Source organism: Copidosoma floridanum, unplaced genomic scaffold, assembly GCF_036245765.1.
Source record: "Copidosoma floridanum isolate Cflo_tuat_1 unplaced genomic scaffold, Cflo_Japanese_pri ptg000025l, whole genome shotgun sequence".
In the NCBI taxonomy this organism is placed as follows: Eukaryota; Metazoa; Arthropoda; class Insecta; order Hymenoptera; family Encyrtidae; genus Copidosoma; species Copidosoma floridanum.
This window is the reverse complement of record NW_028321902.1, coordinates 7191653-7210126: the sequence shown is the minus strand read 5'-3', so window position 1 is coordinate 7210126 and position 18474 is coordinate 7191653. Positions and strand designations below refer to the sequence as shown.

General features: G+C 38.1%; 3 protein-coding genes across 9 annotated transcripts; 2 read left to right on the top strand and 1 right to left on the bottom strand.

Moving 5' to 3' along the window:
• The first annotated feature begins 274 nt into the window (after window positions 1–274).
• Atg18a (Autophagy-related 18a) lies at window positions 275–10162 on the top strand. 4 transcript variants are annotated; one of them, XM_089595376.1, is made up of 11 exons: window positions 275–1200; window positions 2805–2887; window positions 2988–3151; window positions 3252–3715; window positions 3799–3972; window positions 4064–4171; window positions 4263–4363; window positions 5928–5984; window positions 6680–6799; window positions 8090–8159; window positions 8383–10162. In XM_089595376.1, the coding sequence occupies exons 1-11, from the start codon at window positions 1130–1132 to the stop codon at window positions 8669–8671; spliced, it is 1701 nt and encodes a 566-aa protein (XP_089451502.1). In that variant the 5' UTR covers window positions 275–1129; the 3' UTR covers window positions 8672–10162. The 4 variants fall into 4 exon arrangements, with proteins under 4 accessions (XP_089451502.1, XP_089451503.1, XP_089451504.1 ...); XM_089595377.1 differs by lacking the exon at window positions 5928–5984; XM_089595378.1 differs by lacking the exon at window positions 8090–8159 and having other exon boundaries at window positions 8383–8607.
• An 861-nt stretch (window positions 10163–11023) lies between these two features.
• Window positions 11024–15272, bottom strand: TER94 (transitional endoplasmic reticulum ATPase TER94). Of its 4 annotated transcripts, none has more exons than XM_089595375.1 (8): window positions 15231–15272; window positions 14923–15087; window positions 13759–14118; window positions 13492–13684; window positions 12798–13415; window positions 11735–12706; window positions 11498–11652; window positions 11024–11414 (listed from the first exon to the last, which is right to left on the bottom strand). In XM_089595375.1, the coding sequence occupies exons 2-8, from the start codon at window positions 14937–14939 to the stop codon at window positions 11324–11326; spliced, it is 2406 nt and encodes an 801-aa protein (XP_089451501.1). In that variant the 5' UTR covers window positions 14940–15087; window positions 15231–15272; the 3' UTR covers window positions 11024–11323. The 4 variants fall into 4 exon arrangements, with proteins under 4 accessions (XP_089451501.1, XP_014215515.2, XP_089451500.1 ...); XM_014360029.2 differs by having other exon boundaries at window positions 14923–15104; window positions 15231–15261; XM_089595374.1 differs by lacking the exon at window positions 15231–15272 and adding an exon at window positions 15195–15213 and having other exon boundaries at window positions 14923–15104.
• Window positions 15273–15510: 238 nt separating this feature from the next.
• On the top strand, window positions 15511–18417 carry Ttc26 (tetratricopeptide repeat domain 26). The gene is made up of 8 exons (XM_089595503.1): window positions 15511–15525; window positions 15929–16360; window positions 16420–16553; window positions 16966–17215; window positions 17288–17497; window positions 17581–17887; window positions 17963–18203; window positions 18278–18417. The coding sequence occupies exons 1-8, from the start codon at window positions 15511–15513 to the stop codon at window positions 18387–18389; spliced, it is 1701 nt and encodes a 566-aa protein (XP_089451629.1). The 3' UTR covers window positions 18390–18417.
• Window positions 18418–18474: the final 57 nt, after the last annotated feature.

Sequence of the window (18474 nt, the reverse complement as noted above, 5' to 3'; positions counted from 1 at the left end):
TAATTTTTTGCAGTCCTTTCCTATGAAAATTAATTATTATCATAGTATCGTTGCAAAGTAATTATTATAGAGCATAAAATATAAACATATACGCTTTTGCCACGAGCCGAGCAACATAGCTCACTGTTAATGTTCGATTGTAGGGGGTATGGGGGGGGATCGTTGTGAAACAGAGATGTATACCTATATTTTTTATTATTGGAGTTTTAGTGGAAGTGAGAGAGAGAGAGGGAAAGAGAGAACGGAGCTGTGTGCTCCAAAAGATCGCTGCAGTGTGCGCGGCCGTCCGCGTCCGTATACCGTCGTTGTTTGTTGTCGCCGTCGACTCTCTCTTCTCTTTTTTTCTGTATCTTGTTATTGCAAAGGTATATACACGACAAGTACTTTTTGCACGCACAAAACTGCCTCGTCTCCTCTTGATTCTCGAGCATTTTCATCGAGATACGACGCAACAGTCACGTTCGATCGGACTCGATTACACGCTGATTAAGTGATTATTCATCTTTTGCCTCCTCCTGTGCGTAGGTATATTCCTCGTTGTTGACGTTGTTTTGTCAATCCTCTCGTTGTCGTTGAGTGCACAATTATACCAAGATCACCTGTACCTTGGACCTTGAACTGTGCATTATTGTTATATCTACTTGTTACAAGGTGTATATACATACAAACAAAGTGTGCAAACCAAGCGCATATTATACATATAGGTGTTGTGCCAGGGTTGTGCATTAGTCTACTTAGTTGTGTGTATATATTTTTCTCTCTGGTACAGAGCGTTTGCAGGTACATTTAAATATACTTACCTATAATATATGTACATATTGAGCGGACAGTGCAGGAATACTAGACTACAGCTGTACAGCTACCAACATTACTAGCTATATACTTAGTTACTTGGTGTGCATCTTTTGTTGTTGCTGTTTTCGTGAGGCCCTCGTTTCGACTCCGAAACTGACAAATAATTAAAGGGGTCAAGAGAGGCGAGAGAGAAGATTGCACGTGTACACACATATGTAATATATAAATTAAAGGGAGGTCAAGCACACGCAAAACAAACAAAGGAAAACGGGCTCCGCAACAATCAAACGTGGAGGCGCTAACGCAAGGCATCAAGTACACCTTATCCGGACTAATGAGCCTGACGGACGAGCATGCAGAGCCCGAGAACAATGCACTATTTGTCAATTTTAACCAGGACTACACGTAAGTCGATGATCTGTTATGTATACATCATAATCTCTCTTTTTTTCTCGCCTAAATATAATTGTTCTATCGTGTTCGTTAGAATTGCTCATTTTCATCAATTTGTAGGATTTGTTACTTTTTTTTTTATATATTCCATCATTTCGAATTAAAGTACCGAATTCTCTTGTGCTCATTTTTTCCACCCGAAGCCTATATAACCTCAAAGGAAAAATAGTGCAAAAATTTTTGCACGATGGCCCAAATTCGAGCTTAATAAATGACGTTATTCAGTTCTCAACTTTTAATACAATCACTATAAATACAATCATATATCATCGTAATACGATTTCTCATTACCATGAATCCGATCATGTCATATATATATCTCTATCTCTATATATTGTAGGCTCCATTCTCAAAGTTATTTAAATTACGAGTATATATGTAAAAGTTGTTGTGCAACTTATTGGCATATTTACTAACATACACAACATGACCATCAGCATATATACCTATGTACACAACGCAGTAGAACGCCAGAGAGGTACTCTCGTTAGTCTCGTTGTTGCTCGATTGATATATTGTGGCTATCTGAGTGTTGCGCGTCTCTTTGTTATTAAAGCGTAGGAGCCCTAGGAGGTGCGCGTAAAAGCGGAGAGGAAAAAAAAAAAAAAACATTTTCTTGTATACGACGTACGTAAAAGACGGTGACGAGGATGGTGTGATATGACGATAATTATAACGATGATACATTGGATGACAGCTAGAAACCCGGAGAGAATTAGAAGCAAAAACGCGCTCTCTCTCTCTCTCTGCAGCGTTCCGTCATCCGTCAGATTTTTTCCCTTTCCTTTCCTTCTTTACTTTCGCAGTTGACACCTGACCAGTTTATACTATAACAGTTTTTTCTCCTTTTAGTCACATATTGCCTCTTGATCGCACTTTTTTACAATAATATTATTAATTTAGAGGACACCGAGATAGGATAGTGAAATTAAGCGAAAGCGAATATTTTCTAGAATTTACATATTTTTAGAGACTGGCGACGATGACATATATGTTTTGCAATGCGCGGTGTTGAGAGGGAGAGAAGAACAGCTGGTGGCAAAGTATTTTTTTTTTACTGCTTTGTTTATGAGCAGCTCCGTCGGTAACAATGCTATACACTGAGCCATTTGTAAAAGCCTTTTGTAAGCGTTTCATAAAAAAAATACTGCATTTCTCGCTGTCACCAAAATTCGCTTTCATTTTTACATAATTTTTTAATTATTCGCGTTTTTACGTAATGAAAAAATAAAAACAATGAAAACATTCATGCACAAAAGCGCTCGTAAAGTAGAAAAAACGTGTCAAAAAAAGGTCCTTTCACCAATTTTTTTCCTTTTTTTTCCAAGCACAAGAGTTGAAAAAAAAAATCACCGCGAAATCGATGACTCAACAATCACTTGTCCCCCCCAGGTACCTTTCCCGAAAAAGAACTCGATGCCTAAATTTTTCAACTTTCTCTCTTTTGGCGTGCAATGCATTGTTAAGCAAATACATGTTTATTTCACTACCACCCCTGCAAATTCATTAATTTTTCTTTTTACATTTAAGTAATTGCTCATCGATGCTGATTGCAGGTCTCTGGCCGTTGGAGATAAGGAAGGTTACAGGGTCTTCTCGCTCCTCAAAGTTGATGATATCGACAATATTTACGAAGCGGGTGAGATATTATAACAAATGACATTTTTTAGAAAAAAAAAAAAAAAAAAAAAGTTTCATTCCAACGCAACAGTATTGTAATCCATGAACGGTTATTTTAGCGGAAGAAGCGTACATTTTCGAGAGACTGTTCAATAGTAGTCTCATCGCGATAGTCAACACTTCGTCCCCCCGAAAGCTTCGGGTCTGTCACTTCAAAAAAGGCACGGAAATATGCAGCTACAGTTACAGCAACACCGTATTATCGGTGAGGCTCAACAGAAAGGTAAGCCGCATTATTAATATTATCGTCCATGTATGGATTAAATTAATTTTCCATCGAAAATGTTAAAACGCATTCAAGGATTTTGTATTCTTGTTTCCAGAGACTAGTGGTGTGCCTGGAGGAAAATATATTTATTCACAACATAAGGGACATGCAAATCGCCCACCTGATCCGCGACACGCCACCAAATCCAAAAGGTGTGTTCGCCCTCTCGACTAGCGAGCCCTGTTACCTGGCCTACCCCGGCTCGAGCACCATTGGCGAGGTGCAGATCTTTGACGCGGAAAATCTGCAAGCCAAGACGATGATTCCCGCGCACAATAGTCCACTCGTGGCTCTCGCGTTCGATACTAAAGGTGCCAAGCTGGCTACAGCCTCCGAGAAGGGCACCGTCATCCGAGTTTTCCAGGTCAGCGATGGTGCTAAGCTATTTGAATTCCGACGGGGGGTCAAACGTTGCGTGTCCATCAGTAGCCTGAGCTTTAGCGTGGACTCGGTTTTCCTCTGCGTCTCCAGCAACACGGAAACCGTTCACGTATTCAAAGTCAAAGTCTCGCAAGATGAGTATGTTATCTTCTCCCGTGCCCGTTTGATTTTTAAGTCGATCACGGATCGAACGCATTGTGATCGAGGACGATTGCTTTTAGCGATGCCAAATCGGGACAAGAGGATGAGTCTTGGATCGGGTACTTTTCAATGGCCTTGACCGCGTCTGCGAGTTACTTACCATCCCAAGTTACCGGAGTCTTTACTCAAGGCCGTGCTTTTGCAACTATTCACTTACCTTTCCAAGGACTCAAAAATATTTGTGCCATCGCAGTGTGAGTATTGCTTGATAATAAATCGTAGATGCAATGACTGATGAATTACTGGGAAAATTTTTCATTTTTTTTTTCTTTTTCTCTTACATAGGATAGAAAAAGTGCCTAGGTTATTAGTAGCCAGTGAGGATGGTTACCTCTATATTTACAATTTCGATGCTGAAGACGGTGTGAATAATGTACTTTACAAACAACACAGGTTCGTAAAGAATGATAAGCTGTTTGTAATTGGACAAATAAATAATCAATGAGTATTAGTAAACGTGGATTATTATGTTTGATTTTTGTAGGCTTTTTAGAAGGACGGAGGGAAACGATTCGACTACTCCAGCTTCAAGATCTGCTGGTGGAACTACCCCACCCATCGTCATACCAGGTTCACATAAAACAGGTATTTTTCAGATTGAATTATAAAATTAGATGCATACTGATTTTTTTACATTGTGACTGCATGACAGTGTTAAATATATTTGTGGAAAAAAATGGCAGGCAAAATGCTCCCACTATGTTAAAACTCTTTTGTTGAAAAATACTTTGCGTAAAAATGATAATAAAGAAGAGTTTTGCATATTTCAAGCACATATAGAGCAGGTGATAAAACTTAGCCTTCTCTATACTAGCAGCATGCCAAACACCCACCCACACACTTTTTTATTTTTATTTTTGACATTTTTTAAAAACCTTACGTATTTGCCAAGAAATAGAGTGGGTTGACAATCATTATTTGATTTTTCTCGTAACTAAACTTTTGATTTATTGAATTATTAGAACGATGCATGTTTGTTTGTATTTTCCATATGAATCAGATTTAAAAAAAAATGTAATATCAGTTACTCGCTGTGATACTGGGTTTAACTTATTTTAAAAATTGTAAATAAACAGTATTTAGCTATTTAGATTTAATTACCAACCAAGGAATCATTCTAATATACATACTAAACGTAGTTAATAATTTTTTTATGCATCACAATATTTTTTTTCTCCAGTATTTTTCTTTTGACAATTTATTACTTCTGAAAGAACTTGAATAATAATAATTTAATGGCATTTTTTTCCCCCTTAGATTAAGACTTTTGTTAAGCTGCTTGATACAAATTTATTATAGTGCTTGAATTTTTAATGTTTAATAATTAACTTATGCAGGTTTTCTAATGTTGCAACTATATTTCTATTTCTTTTGTTTCACTGTTCGTACAAAGTATAATAAAAACGCAGTCCCCCCTCGCGTACGTGTGTGCGCGTGTGTGTTTGTGTGCTGGTATATAATGAACGCATTAGAGACCTCTCATTGCTTGTTTCCTTTATCGCTTTTGATCTGCCCTTTGATTGAAAAAAAAAAAAAAAAAAAAAATCAAGTAGACTGCTCGTAAATTTTTTTAATAAAAAAATCGCGTATACGTTTGTAATTGAAGTGAAATTAATGTACCAGTATAAAGTATGAACGTACTATTACTGAAAATTAAAAAAAAACATAGCCAATTAACGGTCAAGTAAAGAATAATGATAATCGGACGAAAGTAAAAAAAAAGAAAAAAAAAAAAATGACAAAAAAGAAAGAAAGAAAGAAAAGAAAATAGATATCGAGGAAGGAGTAACACAATAACGATTGGAAGGGGTCAAACACCCAGAGGCAAGAAAAATATATACGCACACATCCTGTACTACTTATAACTTTTATCACTGGTGTGTCAATTTTGAAACACCTGCCGATGGCCTCACCTTTTGACTTTCTCTTTCCTATCTGTATATTATAAAACAGCAGCTGAGACATATACATATGTGTATGTATTACATGTTCGCGCGTGAGAGCACATTGTTTTATATTATGTATGGATTCTCTCTCACGTGTATATATATATATATATATATATATATATGATGCTGCTGCGTTGTTGCGCTTACATGCGTTTTTTATATTTTTTTGTTTTCTTTTTTATTATCCTACCCGCCCGAAGCCTGCATAAATAGCTACGCGGGTGCGTTGCGCGGCCGCTCGCCAAACACCATGTCAGGTACTGGTATACTCTCTTTTCTTTCCTCTCTCTCTCTCTCTATCTCGCTCTGTTTATAAGTACTTTTTTTCAACTGCGCCTCCACCCCTTTATCTTTTTTTTTATTCATGCATATACATACGCTTATTTCTTTGCACTCTCCGTGCTCACTTTCTTTTTCTTTTTTTGCCACAAGTATTATAGGTATGTAGAGGATCGCACCAACGTATCGTTGCCATTGCGTTTCTTGTATTCGCTATCATTAGCAAACGTATCGTGTATCTCTCGCTCCTCGAGGTGTCTTAGATTTATGTATAATTCACAAATTCATTTTTTTTTTTTTTTTTTTTTTTTTTTTTTTTCATCATACACTCACTTGAGGACGGCGTTACTGAAGTTGTTGTTTTTTTGTTGTCCGTCAACTAACAAGCTTTTCTGTTGCATGTAAAATAACTAACCGACTAACTAACTAACTAATGTTACGTAAAATAAGTATTATACATGTTCTCTCTTCGTTTCTCTTTCGTAGCTGTATTCCGCAGACTTCTGACGCCAAAGCGTTGTCTCTTACGCAATTGGGAATCAATTTTTTTATTTTTTATTTTTTCATGTCTCTATATCTGGGCGTAATTTCAACTGTGATGCATTTGACGATTTTTCTTTTTAGTAATACAAAATACTTTTTGCTTTATTTATTTATTTTTTTGTTTATTTAGATGAACACTCGCAAAAAATCACAAACTCGAATGACGACAGGAGGCACCTCGTGGTAGATATTAATTCAAATGGTATAATCGAAAAAAAGAGTTACGTGCTAGCTTGTTTGGTACCTCATGGTAAATTATTTTTAATTTTTTTTTGTTTTTTCTTACACGATAAATCAATCAAGTATTTCTACATAATCCCCAATTTCTCGTTGAATTTTTGACGATGCGCGCGCGTTTTTTTTTATTTTTGGCTATCGCATGCTGCTGTTGTCGTAGATCGCAATTATTACGCTTATAGTGTCGTACAAGCTTACCGCAACAATTTTTTAGTTGATACCAAAGATCGTACGTTCGATTGAATTTTTAATAAGCGACTGAGCTCATTTCGGTGGGAGCATAATTCTTCTCAGTCCTTTATTTTTATTGAAAGTTCAGTCCCGCGTACGATATCGGCATATAATACCATATGTACAGGTGCACAAGTGTAATTCAGGTAAATTAAAAAATTTGCACAAGCCTCTTATTCAACCATCCTGTAACGCACATAAACATGTATATGTTTATCGAGGAACGCGGGGAAAAAAATATTAATACGTATTAAACGAAAAATTAATAATGATCGTATCATCAACGCAGAATTTCCCACAGTCACGTCACAATAAAAGTACTGGGTTGTTTATCTTTTTTTTTTCTTTTTTCATTTTATTGTTGCCGTTTTACTTTTCTATAACTTAAGGGCCACTCAGTATCAGGGAATCGTTTCATGATAAAAATTATTGTGATGTTACTTTTGTTGATTGTGGTTGTGAGGATCACTGAAACTTCATACTTACAAAAACAATGAATGTTTTTTTTTTCTTTTTTTTTTTTTTTTACATTTTGGCTCTCAACACTTTTTACTAAAGAAAATTTGCTCGGTTTACGTTCTCTGTACTTTGATTCCTCTTCTTTCTTACTTTTCTACCTTTTTTTAAATACATATATTATATGAATAACCGTTTGGTAAAACATTTTCATTATTATGACTTTTTGTTTTTGTAACTGGAAATTTAATAGATAAATGTTGTCTGATTCTTTAGAAAACATAGTTATAATGTGTATGCTTTAAAGTATTTGAAATTTCATGGCTTTTGCTTACAAAATTCTCTAACAAAGTGTAATTTCAGCATCTGTATTCTGTTTTCCAAGTTCTGCTTTTTTTTCAAAATTTATTTTCGTTTACAAAGTCAAAAAGGAAACAACGCAATGAAATTTGAATAAATTTTACAGACAAAACAAACGAGTCACTCGTGAAAAAAAATTTGCTTCACATGTTTAACGATGTTTATGATTATTAATATAAAGTTAAGAAAATAAATTAAAAAAAAAAAAAAAAATTTGTATAATTAAAACGAGCCGCAATTCGCAACCTAATTGCAGATAATGATCATACACCACCTTCAGTGATTCTCGCTCATAATCTCCAAAATTCGCCACTCGAACAAAAAACGTAAGATCACGCCCACTTCACATATACCATAATATTAATAATTAATTTTTTTTTACAATATACCAACTACGCAAATAATAATGATAATAAAACAAAAATATTAATAATAATAATAAAGACACCTCGACTTTACTAACAAAGCAATATTTCTTTTATTTTTCTCTTTGGGAAAAAAACGAATAAAAAAAAAAAAAAAAAAAAAAAATCAACAACGAAAATGTAGAGTCCGAGAAGTACCGAGAAATAGTGGCGGCAACGGAGAGCCCACCGAAGCCGAGCGAGGCATACCGGCTGGACGACGACGCGGAGTTCCCACCGGTGACGACCTCGCCGAGTCAGAGAACGGCCGACTGAACAGCAGCTGCTCCGAAGTCGACTCTGGAGCCACAGTCACGTATCACCACCAGCAACAGACGTCGTGGGAGAAGATCGCAGAGATAGACGTGGAGGGCGCGATGCCCGTGCCGACACCCAGGCAGAAGAAAAAGGCCAGTCTACAGGTCAAGAAGTAACAAGGCGCTCTTTCTCTCCCTTTCGCTCGACGACAAATGAGTTTAACGGGTGATTTTTTTTTTTTTTTTTTTTTTTTTTTAGTAAATGATTGTGACCTTTTTCCATCGAGGTAACGGGTAGGAGGAATTTAAATTGTCAGCCACTGGCTGTTAGTACTTTTTTTGGATCGGCTTCTTTCTTTTGTCAGTGTATCTGTAAATTTTTGTTTGTCCCCTTGTAATTGATTGGAATCTCCATAACGCGCTCCTACACGCATCCAAATACACAATTGTTGGCGAATAATCGATGCATAATTTTATTTTTTCATAGCAGAGAGCCTTGGATGTCCTCGATCCAAATGATAATTTTTTTTTTTTTTTCTATTCTATTCGATATATTTTACGTGATTTCGATCATAAACGAAGAATCATTGAGGTATGTATAAACGATATGTGCATATATATTATGGACATATGTTGGAATATGTGTTGACGTATAGATTTCTATTTTGTACTTCTAAGTGATAATTATATAAAGATTTGCGATTTGTTGATTGATACGAGATAACATCTGGATTACGTATTAATGAATGTATTTTTTTTTGTCCATCGTTAGTGCCAATGCATATAGGCTGAAAAATTTGATAAACGATCTCTTTTAGTGAGGACTTACTCGATTTAAATACACTGGGCAATCATTTTTTATTGTTTAGCAAAACAGATTGCCTCTTTGCGATGAGGATTATCGTAAGTTTAGTTTAAGAGATGAATTTAAAAAACGACAATGAAGTTGGTAAAAATAAAAAAAAAGTGTGTCAATGCTTTTGCATTAATCTTTACATTAATTAATTGTTTAAATAATTATTAATTTGCAATTTGATAAGATTTGATATTGTAGAAAATTTCCGAAATAATTGTAAATAAGAAAAAAAAAGTCAAAACATTCACAGTGGAATGTCACATATACATATATATTGTTCGTCTATCTTCATGTTGAAAACAAAAAAATTTTTAATTTATAGATAAGATAAAACACAGTAAGTTATACTTATTAAAGCGTTTCTAACTCAAACCTAGGAAGAAAGGATTTTTGTATGCAAATCACATAATTAGCTGTGTATATTGCTAACTAGTAAAAAAAAAAAAAAAAGCGCACCCTCGCTTACGGCACATGATATTTATCATGTTCCTTGTAATATTTAATCAAACGAATGAAACTGGTTTGATGTAATTGTTTCGTAAAAAAAAAAAAAAAAAAAAAAAAACCAAGCATCGCTGTAAGTGTTTTAGATATTGAGAACGTGAATTCAACCAGTTTTTTACTGAATCGTATTTGGTAGGTACTTCTTTATACGTGTATATTTAAAATAAAAAAATCGATGGATTGAGAAGAAATTTCTCTAAACTGACGGCTGTACATATTTTCAAAGATAAACATGAATTAAAGTTACTACGTTACTACAATTGTCAAATTTCTTATCAATAAATGTGAATCAAAAGTTTGTGCATTAATTGTATTATCTTATTTCAAAAATTTCATATAAATGACATGGATATGGATAAAGTGTACAAACATTTTTTAATGTCTATTGGCGACTTTATTTATATATTTTCTTTCATATTTTTATTTCCTTCGATCAAAATTCAAAAGCAGCTTTATGGATCTTGATGGAAGTATATTTGTAACAAGTTAAATTATATGCAGTGAAGCTACAATACACAGTAGTAAGCAAAAGGGTCCATCTTCTGATATAACTCGCGTTTATTACGTTATATTTTATTAAATATAACATACCAAAGACAAAATCGTAATTTTTTTAATAAGTTAAGTATGTTGATTGATGATATTAATTAGAAAAATACTAAAAAAAATTACTTATGCCAAGTATAAAATCGTACGCATTTTAGGCACGACCAATGTATGGGAGTGCCTTACTTTAATTTAAAAATTTATCTTCACTGCAAGGATTCAAATTTTGTAAAGTTTCAAGAAGCTTGAATCCATCTAACTATTGTGAAAACTGTAATAGTTCTCTCAGACGAACACTACCCAGTTTTTGTAAATATAATTTTCACTCAGTATCTCTTAATATACTGTTTATTTAACTACTAACCTAGTCTCATTAAATGATTACAAAATAAACCAATTATTATTAAAATGGGACTTTAATTGATGCAAAAATTTCCATAATCCATGAACGAAAAATTTATTGAGTAATCTTGGAATACATTGAAAAAATTATTTTTGCATTCATTAAAATATTAATCTCACATAATTTTTTCATGAATTATTAGAGCTGTTATAAATCTACTACTACACACTAGAACTCAACTTTTGCTAATATGTAATGATCAGAGCACCAATTTGAAAGAAAAAAAAAAAAAAAAAAAATGTAATGAAAAAACCAATGTTTTGCTTGAAAAAGTTTTTTCGATTTATTTTCATAAATACTCAAATAAAAGAGAGAATCTTAATTTATTAGCAGTCTTAACCACTATACAGTACACACAATATGTACTCCATATAAAATCTTGAATTAATATTGATTTATATAAGAACCATTAAAAATGATGGTTTACGTGTGAATGTACACGGTAAATAGACAGGCCCTTTTGTCGCATGCTCACTGCAAACGAAAATTACAAATTGTGGGGGGAAAAAATAAACTAAATTTAGCTGTAGAGATCATCATCGCCTTCGTCTTGGAAAGGCTGGTCTCCTTGTGTTGTATCTTGAGCACCACCTGGTCCACTTTGAGGGAATCTGATAAGAAAAAAAACTCAAGCTAGTTATGTCATTCTTACAATCAGTTTTGAAAAATCTTAAATTTTGAATTTAACGATTACCTGAAGTTTGTGCCAAATCCTCGTGACTGTTGCAAAGTCTGAGCAAACATTTCGTATTTACGGATATCGTTGTCCGAGACCGAACGTCTTGCGAACCTCATAGCTTCTTCAAAGTGAGCTCGAGTAATTTGTGGAACGGGGTCTTCTTCATCCGTCTGAAAAGAAACATTGTCATCACATTTAAATATTGCACACAAGTGCCTTTCACTCTTTTAAAAACTTAAAAATAATACTCACGTCCATGGTAGCGCCAGGATTGGCAGCTCGTTCTTTTTCTCTTCTTATTTCAATTTCAATGGATTGCCTGATTGCCAACTTACAGGCACGCTGACAAATTTCTGTGATATCAGCTCCCGAAAATCCATGCGTCACCTTGGCAATGTAAGTCAAATCAACGTCTTGAGCAGTGGGCGACCTACGCAAGTTAGCTTTAAAGATGGACTCCCGAGACTTTTCATCGGGCAGTGGTATGTAGATCAGCTGATCCAAGCGACCAGGTCGAAGGATAGCAGGATCAATGATGTCGGGTCGATTCGTGGCTCCAATGATAAACACATTTTTTTTGGCTCCCATACCGTCCATCTCTGTAAGTATTTGGTTGATGACACGGTCAGCCGCGCCACCAGCATCACCTACGGAACCTCCACGCGACTTTGCGATCGAGTCCAACTCGTCGAAAAAGAGGACGCAAGGCGCCGCTGATCTTGCTTTATCGAACACGTCACGCACATTGGCCTCGGACTCACCGAACCACATGGTCAATAGCTCCGGACCTTTGACGGATATAAAGTTTGCCTGGCACTCGTTGGCAATGGCTTTGGCTAACAAAGTCTTACCACAACCAGGTGGCCCATAGAACAGAACACCACGAGACGGTTGCATACCGAACTTGAGGAACTTGTCTGGATGTTCGACCGGGTATTGTACCAGCTCTTGCAGTTCTTGCTTGACGTTCTGCAAGCCTCCAATGTCTTCCCAGGTGACAGTAGGAACTTCGACAATAGTTTCACGAAGAGCACTTGGACTACTTTTGCTCATGGCGTACTTGAAGTTGTCCATAGTCACGGCGAGAGACATCAGTACTTCGGCATCTATCTGATCGTCCTCAAGATCAATTAAATCCATCTTTTCTCTAATCTGTTGTAATGCTGCCTCTGAGCACAGGGATGCCAAGTCAGCACCAACATGACCGTGAGTTTCAGCTGCGATCTAAGAAAAGAATGTATGATAAACATCGAACGGTTCTTGCACAACAAAAAACCAGTTATATATTACCATACACAATTATTGTGATTATTACCTCCTCCAATTCGACGTCGTCAGCAAGTCTCATGTTCTTCGTGTGAATACGGAGAATTTCCAAGCGGCCAGTGGCATCTGGGATACCGATATCAATTTCACGATCAAAACGTCCAAAACGTCGAAGAGCGCCATCAATGCTGTTTGGGCGGTTTGTCGCGGCCATCACGATTACGTGGGAGCTCTGCTTCATGCCGTCCATAAGTGTCAGCAACTGCGACACAATACGTCTCTCGACTTCACCATGGGTTTTTTCTCTTTTTGGAGCAATAGCATCAAGCTCGTCGATGAAAATGATGGCTGGAGAATTCTTGTCGGCTTCCTCAAAGGCCTTGCGCAGATTACTCTCAGATTCTCCGGCAAGTTTGCTCATGATTTCGGGACCATTGATCAAAAAGAAGAATGCGCCAGTTTCGTTGGCAACAGCGCGAGCGATAAGGGTTTTTCCAGTTCCCGGAGGTCCATACAAGAGAATACCACGGGGTGGCTTTACGCCAATGGCTTTGAACAAAGATGGGTGCCTGAGGGGCAGTTCAACCATCTCTTTGATCTGAGCCAGTTGTTTGCGTACACCACCAATGTCGTCGTAACCAACGGCATTCAACGCTTCGTCCTCTTCCTAAAAATTATGATGTATATTTAAAAAGCGCTTCTCATCGAAATAATGAGAATTAAATATTTGTAAGTCGACTTACCTCTCTTTTGACTGGATCACCTTCGAAGTGAATCACAGTTTCTGGAGCTACAATACAGTAAGGTCCTGGATCGGTCTCGACAACTTTAAATTCTACTGCACGCATACCGCCACGCACAATGAATGTATCATCCTTGTGAATTGGACGATAAGCTTCCAAGAAGTATGGTTTCAGATACACTTCAAACAGATTGCTAAGAAAAGTATATAGTATTAAACAGAGGTTCGTATTACATTAAACAGGACACGAGTAAATAAAGATAAGTACCCTGTGAGACCTTCGATAGTATCATCGATTGGCAACACATGAATACGTTTGCCATATTTTATGTCAGGACAAGATTGCACAGACACAACATCGGAGAGTCTGACTCTAAGGTTGTTCCTGACAACTCTGTTCATGTGAATTTTTTCATCTTGACAGTTTTCGTCCGAGAGAACAATGCAGACCGTCTCCTTGCGACGCTTACCCTTTAACAGGACTGTATCACCTCGGAAAAGCTGCAGCTCGTCCATCTTGGCCTGAGACAGGGCAACAACCGAGTTGTCATCGTTGGACGCTTCTTCAACGAGCAGCCTATTGGGCTTATCCTTCTTGCGCAGTATAGCCGTAGCTAAACTGTCTCCACTGTGGAAACATTGAAATACAGTTTTTAAAAACAAAAAATCGGCCTTTGGTAATTTAAGTCTAAATATTATAAGATTTATTGGCTCTAGGTCAAGGGTTTCATTTTTCCCTTTCCTACATATAAAAAGCTTCATAAAAAAAGGACACGGAGTAATTATTTGATTTGAAGCGGATGTAATAAATACTAAATTTTCTTGACGTGTAGAACACTCGAGTATCATCCTAAATGTTGTTGATGAAACTCTGTATTCCCAAGTATTTGAAAATCATCCTAATATACCCTAGACAAACTTCTTTCCAAAGAAAAGATGCAATCCGTAAATATTTAATTTACGGGAAAAAAGGGGTTTTTATTGGATTGTAGCGTTTCATTCGGCCATGATCATACATCTTGCACGTACCCCTTACAAAGCGTACGTATACAAAAGAAACGATGACGGGGCGCTCGGTCGTATGCGTTAACCAAATAAGTATACGTGGACTAAACAAAAAAATTCATCAACTCCCGGCTCTAGTCAACGCGCAATTTCTTGGAAAGTAATACAACCAAGTCGATAAGATGATGGGGGATTCCTTTCTTTGTTTGGAAAAAAGCGAGCACACAAGTAGACCAAAACAAGCAGTTACAAGCTTTACCCGTCGACACGATGACACGGTAAAATTGTTGGCGAGAGTATAGGTTAGTACGGCAATGAATAGGAGTCGTGTCCCAACTAGATTCGCTGTCCGCGACGAAATACAATTGCTTGGGTGTTTTGTAACAAAAATATGGAGAAAAGAAAAAGAAAAACAAAAAATCCTTACCTTTTGGGATCGCTCATATTTTTCGCGATATTATATCGCTCTTGGAGATGAATAAGAAGCAAAAATTACGAGCACTTTTGTATTTCCTCTCTCTCGAGATTCGAGATGAAGAGTCCGTCCGAAACTCGGAAGTGATCTGAACAATTGAGACTCGATGCCTGTAACCTATAAGTATATGCTGGCTGTTCAAAGAAAGAAAGGGGAAGAGAATTATTTGTATATGCATATGTGCACTACTACAGATTACAGTAGATTACAATTACAGGATGCACCTGAAAAAGATTGCTCCGAAATAACAGTGTACTTACTCTTGCTCAACGCTCACGGCCTACTGACTGCTGCTCACTGAGTCATTTTTTATATATGGTCTCGCTCGGACTGTTCTACAGTTCTACTGTAGGTAAAACGCTGAAACGGGAAATTCAAATTCGACTTTCAATCTGTTTTGACACACATGGTTGTAGATTTATTGTACGTAGTAAAATTTGATAAAAAATAATTTTTTTTTTTTTTTTAATAATTTTGCGCCGTTACATTGTTTTTTTACAATTGATTTTTCAATTTTTCCAGCTATCCTCGATGTAACCGATGAGCACGACGTGGGTAAAATAAAATCTTCACAAAGATGATTCGGAACCCGGATCCCTTTTGTTTATCGTTGAAACGAAAATAAAACATTTGTTTCAAAAAACAAGGCACTCGAACCAAACCGTCATTTAATCCTGATTACGTCGAATATTGTAACAAGTTGGAGATATAATTACAACGACCTGTTGGAGTTTTCGTTGTCATAGCAATAGTGCACGACCAACACGGACGATATTCCAAAGATCCCCCAACTGGTAGAAAAAGTATGTCACAAAGTGGCATTTCCTCCGTCAAGTGAGCAAAGTAAGCACATTTTCGTTGGTCAAAAAAAATGGTAAGTTCATGTAGGAAGCGACATTATTATTAAAAGAGAAAAAAAAAAAAGGCAAAATATCATAGTGATTTGTGATTGAAAAAGATCCTGTCACGAGCAAAACCGGCTTCCGGCGGCGACTCCAGCAGCCACGCGCGAAAATCCGTGACCAACCGGGGTCGGGAGGTCCCGTCGCTCGAGGAGTTCCTGGGCCGGCGCGACTACACGGGCGCCCTGACCCTCCTCGAGTTCAGTGCCGAAGACAACGGCTCGACCGCTCCCCCGGTGTCGCTGCCAGCAGCCAGCTGGGACGAAGTCCAGACCTGGATCGCCTACTGCGCCTTTCACCTCGGCGACTACCGCAAGGCCGCCGACGTTTACGAGAAGCTGAACAAGCTCGAGGTTGCGGCTTACCTCGCCTGCTGCTACTTCTACCTCGGCATGTACCCCGAGGCCCGGAACACCCTAGCCCAGGCACCCGACAGTGCCCTCAAGACCCGGCTGTCGCTGCATCTCGCCTTCAAACTCGAGGATAAGGTATACATAATGTTGTACCACACATTGGTACCTGCAGGTTTAACTTAAAATATTTCCAGATGCAGTTGCAAGAGTACGAGGACAAGCTTCAGGAGAGCGTCGAGGACCAATTGTGCCTGGCGTCGGTGCACTACCTTCGGGCGCACTATCAAGAAGCCATAGACATTTACAAAAAGGTCCTGCTGGAGAACAGGTGACTTTTATTTTTCTTTCTTCGTTTCTCTAGCTTCAACTTTTTTTGTTTTTATTTCTTCATTTTTCACCTCCTTCCGACAATTCATATATCATGAAAAAAAAAAAAAAAAAAAACGTGTACGTACTCAAAGCGCTAAAAGGACATTCAACCGCAAAACCACCGAAATGTAGATGGAGCAAAAACGGCAGTGGACGCGCGAAGAGGCGCAAATCTCCCCAGGGTGACGACGATGACAGAGAGTTTCTGAAGAAGCTCTTTAAGAATAGGTACAAACGCGTCCCTGTATACATCCTTTCGTTAATTCTACGCTATCCTCGATCCGTTATTTTTTTTTCAATTTCATTAGCGAGTGATGACTGATAAAATGTGTGAAGAAAAAAAAAAAAAAGGAATTATTTCAAACGCACAGAGACTACCTCGCTCTGAACGTGTACGTGGCTCTGTGCTACTACAAGCAGGACTACTACGAGGTGGCCCAAGAGGTCCTCGAGGTCTACCTGCAAAAGTACCCGGACAGCGCCACGGCCATCAATCTGAAGGCCTGCAACCACTTTCGCAACAACAAGAGCACCACGAAAATGATCGAGATGAAGCAGCTGATCAACAAAGTCTCGAACACCAGCACCTTCGGCAACGACCTCATTCAGCACAACACGGTCGTAAGTGCCACGACATAACACCTCGCTTTTATCTTACTTTCTGTTAAATCTACACGTTTTGGCGCAAAATAGGTTTTCAGAAACGGTGAGGGTGCCCTGCAAATACTGCCGAGCCTGGTGGACGTGATACCAGAGGCCAGACTGAACCTCGTGATATACTACCTACGCCAGAACGAGACTCAGGAGGCCTACGAGCTCATCAAGAACCTGGAGCCCAGCGTGCCCCAGGAGTACGTGCTTAAAGGCATCGTATACGCGGTCGTCGGCCAGGAGCGGAATTCGGTGAGCTCGCCAGGGCATACACGATACCTGTGTAATGAGAAAAACCACAATAGAAAACTGATTGATCGGCGATACCCCTGTAGCAAGAGTTCATCAAAATAGCCCAGCAGTACTTCCAGCTGGTGGGCACCTCGGCCTCGGAGTGCGACACCGTTCCCGGCCGGCAGTGCATGGCTTCCTTCTACTTCTTGTACCGGCAGTTCAAGGACGTGCTGGTCTACCTCAACTCGATCAAAACATTCTTTTCTAACGTCGACAGCTTCAATTTCAATTACGCCCAGGCGCACTTGGCCACGGGACACTACAAGGAGGCCGAAGAGGCGTTTCTGGCGATCAGGAACGAGCGCTACCGCAACGATTTCACGTACATGAGCCTCCTGTCGTACTGCTGTAAGTGCCCTTATATTGCGTCTCTATATCTTTAGACTTTCGTGTACATGATGAGTATCGTTCCATCGCGAGCAGACATTATGAACAAGAAGGGCCAGCTGTCGTGGGAGCTCTACTTGAAAATGGAGCCATCGACGGAGTCGTTCAATCTTTTGCAGTTGATAGCCAACACTTGTTACACGGTGGGAGATTTTTGGTACGCGGCTAAGGCCTTCGATATGCTGGAGCGACTGGACCCGTCGCCCGAGCACTGGGAAGGAAAGCGCGGCGCGTGCTGCGGCACTTTCCAGTACATCGTGGCTGAGAAGTTGCCAAAGTAGGAAACACATTTGCTTAACAATTTGTTGCTTCGTTTCTTTTCAACTTTTAAATCATTTTTTTTATTTTCAGAGAACTTTTGCCAGAGATAGTCAAGATTCTCAAAAATACAAACGTTTCTCAAGCCCCGCAGATCATTCGAGTGATGCGCAAGTGGGGAAAGGACAATCGAGTTTCTTGTTAATGTGGTATTCGTTTGTTGGAATGTTGGTTTTCAGGAATTGTAAATAAAAAAACTTCAACGATTTTCATTATAAAATAGATATATA

Bases quoted from the DNA above. Each gene is read 5' to 3' on its own strand.
- TER94 (XM_089595375.1), bottom strand. The intron at 11,653-11,734 runs GTGAGTATTATT...GTTTCTTTTCAG, and splicing joins ATCCTGGCGCTACCATGGAC to ACGGATGAAGAAGACCCCGT. The intron at 11,415-11,497 runs GTAATCGTTAAA...TTTTCTTATCAG, and splicing joins GGATTTGGCACAAACTTCAG to ATTCCCTCAAAGTGGACCAG.
- Ttc26 (XM_089595503.1), top strand. The intron at 16,361-16,419 runs GTATACATAATG...AAATATTTCCAG, and splicing joins CCTTCAAACTCGAGGATAAG to ATGCAGTTGCAAGAGTACGA. The intron at 16,554-16,965 runs GTGACTTTTATT...TCAAACGCACAG, and splicing joins AAGGTCCTGCTGGAGAACAG to AGACTACCTCGCTCTGAACG.
- Atg18a (XM_089595376.1), top strand. From the start codon at position 1,130: ATGAGCCTGACGGACGAGCATGCAGAGCCCGAGAACAATGCACTATTT. The intron at 1,201-2,804 runs GTAAGTCGATGA...TGCTGATTGCAG, and splicing joins AATTTTAACCAGGACTACAC to GTCTCTGGCCGTTGGAGATA. The intron at 6,800-8,089 runs GTAAATTATTTT...ACCTAATTGCAG, and splicing joins AGCTTGTTTGGTACCTCATG to ATAATGATCATACACCACCT.